Source organism: Leptopilina heterotoma, unplaced genomic scaffold (assembly GCF_015476425.1).
Source record: "Leptopilina heterotoma isolate Lh14 unplaced genomic scaffold, ASM1547642v1 Lhet_42, whole genome shotgun sequence".
In the NCBI taxonomy this organism is placed as follows: Eukaryota; Metazoa; Arthropoda; class Insecta; order Hymenoptera; family Figitidae; genus Leptopilina; species Leptopilina heterotoma.
The window spans coordinates 183,698-188,211 of record NW_025111078.1 but is presented as its reverse complement, the minus strand read 5'-3'; the positions used below and the strand labels follow the sequence as shown (position 1 = coordinate 188,211).

At 21.6% G+C, this 4,514-nt stretch overlaps 2 protein-coding genes across 2 annotated transcripts; both read right to left on the bottom strand.

The window, feature by feature from the left end:
* Positions 1–939: 939 nt before the first annotated feature.
* LOC122506507 lies at positions 940–2,502 on the bottom strand. The gene is made up of 4 exons (XM_043618735.1): positions 2,375–2,502; positions 1,907–2,206; positions 1,502–1,631; positions 940–1,173 (listed from the first exon to the last, which is right to left on the bottom strand). Exons 1-4 carry the CDS (start codon positions 2,415–2,417, stop codon positions 1,050–1,052), a joined length of 597 nt encoding a protein of 198 aa, XP_043474670.1. The 5' UTR covers positions 2,418–2,502; the 3' UTR covers positions 940–1,049.
* A 252-nt stretch (positions 2,503–2,754) lies between these two features.
* LOC122506506 lies at positions 2,755–4,266 on the bottom strand. Its single transcript, XM_043618734.1, has 4 exons — positions 4,063–4,266; positions 3,379–3,672; positions 3,099–3,237; positions 2,755–2,962 (listed from the first exon to the last, which is right to left on the bottom strand). The coding sequence occupies exons 1-4, from the start codon at positions 4,103–4,105 to the stop codon at positions 2,839–2,841; spliced, it is 600 nt and encodes a 199-aa protein (XP_043474669.1). The 5' UTR covers positions 4,106–4,266; the 3' UTR covers positions 2,755–2,838.
* Positions 4,267–4,514: the final 248 nt, after the last annotated feature.

Sequence of the window (4,514 nt, the reverse complement as noted above, 5' to 3'; positions counted from 1 at the left end):
GTTTTCTTTCTAAATTTCAATTATTAAATAACATATTAATTGACATATCTTATTTAATATTTTATTTAAATTAATATCCCTAAAGGACCCACAGGAAATACATCAGTTTTAGGTCCCAGTCGATTTTCTTATAAATTTTAAGTAATTATTCAGTCTGAAGAAAACTTAAATTCAAAATTGACTGGGACCCGAAACTAACGTATTTTCTGCGGCTTTTTTTTGAATTAGTAAAAATGTTTACTAATTGGAATTAGTGACTGACTATTTGCTTTTGAATTAGTAAATTTTACTAATAAATAGTAATTTCTACTGAATTTTGACTAATTTATTTAAAAAAATTTTTTCAAACTTTAAAGCTTTAATTTACTATTAAAAACTTTAATAGTAATTTCTACTAATTTATTAGTAAAATGTACTAATTCAAATTTATTTAGTAATAATATTACTTTATAAATTATAAAATAATATAGTATTTTTTGATAAATTAATTAACTTAAATTAATAACTTCGTTTCGCGACAATTTTTTCGAAATAAATCTGCAAAAAATTCGATTTAGTCCGATAAAAAGAATTTAATTCCGAAATGAGAACGAAACAGTCCGAAACATCCGGTTTTTAGTTAAAAACAAATTCAGTCTGTTTTTCTCGCTTAAAAATATTCTACAGTATATGAAAACAAGAAAATTTATTATTAAACTATTTTATTTAAAATTACAATTTTTTAGTTATTATTTACAAAATTATTTTCAATTTACTTTCCTCTTAATGTACATACATGAAAAAAAATCTTTCAGAAAAAATGTTGTAGTAACTAAAATTGTATAAATAATTTTCTAATTTTTATAAAAATTAAAATTACTTAATTAAAGTACAATTGTTAATTAAATTAATTAGTGTGTGATTGTAATTAATTTCAATTACAGTAACTAAATTTTATAAGCTTAAACAAAAAGTAAACAATGTTAAAAACATATATTAATAAAATTAAAAAATCTTTTTAAATGCCGATGTACCTTATATTACAAAAATTAAAATTCAGAAAAAATATATTACTTCTCACACCTCAAAGAATCCTTAAATTCTTTCATTATAATTTTATATTTATCTGCAATACTGGGACCACAACCGGCTGTCATACCATCTCTTGTGCATGCCATAATATCCATCAATTGTCTGAAAATTAATTTTCAATAATTATAAAGTGAATATTTTTTAAAAAATTGTTAAATATTTAATTTTTTGATTAGGGGACAAAAGTTTCCAAAATTAAAAATTTTAATGTTGTACTTAATAAAAACTTTGGCAAATTTATTTTATTATTATATTAATTATTTATATTTTCAAAATTTGAATTACAATTTTGTAGGAAATTTAAATATACATAATAGATAGCGTACTTATTAAATTAAATAAAACATTAAAACAAATGAAAATAAATGTGTAATTTTATTTAAAATTGAGAAATAGGAAAAATTTATTTTTTCTTTTCTTTAAAACTTACTCGCATTCGCTTTTCGTATGAGTCATCGCTAAGGAGAAAAAGTAATCGTTTATTTTGATATTTTGATTGCTTATGCACTCCTGTACAGTTGCGAATATAATGCAGTCACTATATTTTACTTTAAAGTTACCTGTGAATTAATTAGTTTAGTGATAAAATTATAAAATATTTATTAAAATCTAAAAATAATTCTTAAGAAAATAGATAATTGTTATTATTATTATTATTATTATTATTATTATTATTATTATTATTATTATTATTATTATTATTATTATTATTATTATTATTATTATTATTATTATTATTATTATTATTATTATTTTTATTCTTATTATTCTTATTATGATTATTATTATTTTCTTTACTATTATAATTATTATTCAGATTATTTTTATACTTTACCAATTTTATAATAAGCACATATTTTCTTTTTAATTTCTGCAACAATATTATTAGTTTCCGATAAATGTTCATTTATCTCAAAACATTTCATTGTTTCATTAATTAATTGTCTAATTAAGTTTTCAATTTCTTGCCCAGAGCAATGTCTTGTTGTATTATTTAAGAGATTATTCCAAATTGGAAGCAATGATGTCTGCATGTTTTTGTAGGATTGATTATTTTTCGTGCAGGATTCATTTAATTCAATTAATGTCAATTCATTAAATGTATGATTTTTTAACATTGTACAGGAAACATAACCTGTGAATGATAAGATCGTTAAGAATTTTCCTTTTTACCAAAATTTGTATATATACATTTAATAATTAAAACTAATTTTTCCATTTCCGACTACCAAAAAATATAATTAAAACTGAAATTAAAAAATTTTTTTAATTTTAAAATTACTTTGTCAAATATTGTACTTACAGTTAGCAACTATAATAAATAGAACAAATTTGATGTGCAACATTATTCACTTGTTTCTTGAATATTCTCGATGAACGTGTATATATGTAACTTTAGTCGATACAAAAATGATACTAAATGAAAAAAATTCTGTTCGCATTTATATTCGCAGATAACCTATTTTTATGTTTCGGATTTTATTTTCTTTTTTAAACCAAGTCAATAAAAAAAAATATTTAAAGTTTTTTTTACTATTCGTCAATTTTTATCTCGTACTATTGTCTCACAATCTTTCACGACTTCTTAATAAAAAGAAAAAATAATCCTGCACGGGTAATTTGTATTTTTTATGATTCTGAGGGTTCCGAGGGAAAAGAGGTTCAGATATTAAAAAAAGCAAATTTATACCCAAGTACAATTTTTTTTATTTATATTTTAAAAGAAGGGTAAAATACAATTTTCCATAAATTCAAGTGGAATTTTTTTTAGATACATCTCAAAATGGACGAATACTTTTTAAGTAAATCCTCACGTTGATTTTTAAATTCAGGAGTGCATTTATTTAAATTGTCTCCCCCTGTCAGACAAAACATCATTTTTTCCAGATTGCTGTAAATAGAGAAAAATTAATTGTACTTTAAAAATACAATTGTCAAAAAATTAATTAAAAAAAAAGAAAAAAAAGAAATTGCTCTTTTTATTATAAGAATTTTTTTTAAAATTACAATTATAAATAAAAAAGTACCTGCAATCTGCTTTTGTATGAAGCATTGCTAGTGAATAGAAAACATCATCAGATTGAGGCTGATTCAGTTCTAAATTTTTCTGTAAACAATTATTAATTTTTTCTTTATCGAAGCAGTTGTTGTCTTTTTTAAAATTCACTGAAACAATTTAATTTCCGTTAATATTATTCGGACATTTTTTTATAATATATAATAAAATGTAATTAAAATATAAATAAAATAAAAAATATATAAAAAAATTTAAAAAAATTTTAAAAATATATAAAAAAAAATCATTACCAAGTTGGTAGTGAATACATAATTTTTTCGTAATGTCTTCATAAATTGTATTCAAATCAGATTCATTTGGCATATTTTCATCGTTGAAACAAGGAATTATTCTGGAAACTATTTCTTTAATTTGAGGAATTGAATCTGAACAATTATTAGTCGTGCTACTTAAAAGTGTATCGACAAGTTTGCGAGTTTCATTTTCATAAATGTCGTGATGCTGCTCACTACAAAGCTGCTCAAGTTGATCAAATGTTATATTATTAAATGAAGTTTTTTCTGCTGTTGCCGTAAAAGCATAGCCTGCAATTAAAAATAGCATATTTATTATTTTTTTTTACTAAACTTTTTATTAGTAAATTTTTAATTCCAAAATAAATTTAAAATTTTTAAATTTGAGCCCATATTTTTATATGAAATGATCTTTCCGTACAACTAAATTTATATGAAATTAAATGAAATGGAATCAAATAAAAATGGGTTTTTCTTGTTTCATATCTTAAAAAATGTGAAAAACCAAAAAAATACTCAAAAATTAAAAAAAAGATTAATTACAGTTTAAGTTTTGATTGGGGTACCAGTCTTACTTCGAAAACTTGTCTAAATTCTGCGATGAAAATTTACAGTGAAATCTTGCCCGAAAATTTAGCATTAAGCTAAAAAATATATTTATTTGAAATTTCACACACTTACCATTAACGATGACAGCAAACAAAACTACTTCCAAATACTTCATGTTTTAGCAAAAAAAATTTTCACACTCAATATTGACGAACTTATTGCACACGTATAACGTCAAATATAGAACAGAAACTATCAAAACTTTTTGCACTTTTTGCTTTCCTTTATAGTTATATTCACCGATAACACTGCATAATTTAGCAAATTCATTTCACTTTGTAAAAAATTTCGAACGAACATATTTTCAATTTTCCCAGCTGCAAGCTCTAAATTTTTTAATGCTCAAGATATCTAAACACTAAAAAATTCAAAACTGTGAACTATCGACAAACTTTGAATAATACAAAACTTTGTAAAAATTATTATAAATAAATTTAAATTTCCGCAAGAAAATAAAAAATTTATTAAACGATATTAAATGAAAATTTTAAGAAAAAATTCAGAAGCAATCAAGTGGAAAATAA

Bases quoted from the DNA above. Each gene is read 5' to 3' on its own strand.
- LOC122506507 (XM_043618735.1), bottom strand. From the start codon at position 2,417: ATGTTGCACATCAAATTTGTTCTATTTATTATAGTTGCTAACT. The intron at 2,207-2,374 runs GTAAGTACAATA...TATCATTCACAG, and splicing joins ATTTATTATAGTTGCTAACT to GTTATGTTTCCTGTACAATG. The intron at 1,174-1,501 runs GTAAGTTTTAAA...ATTAATTTTCAG, and splicing joins CATACGAAAAGCGAATGCGA to ACAATTGATGGATATTATGG.
- LOC122506506 (XM_043618734.1), bottom strand. From the start codon at position 4,105: ATGAAGTATTTGGAAGTAGTTTTGTTTGCTGTCATCGTTAATG. The intron at 3,238-3,378 runs GTAATGATTTTT...AAATTGTTTCAG, and splicing joins ATGTATTCACTACCAACTTG to TGAATTTTAAAAAAGACAAC. The intron at 2,963-3,098 runs GTACTTTTTTAT...CTCTATTTACAG, and splicing joins CATACAAAAGCAGATTGCAG to CAATCTGGAAAAAATGATGT.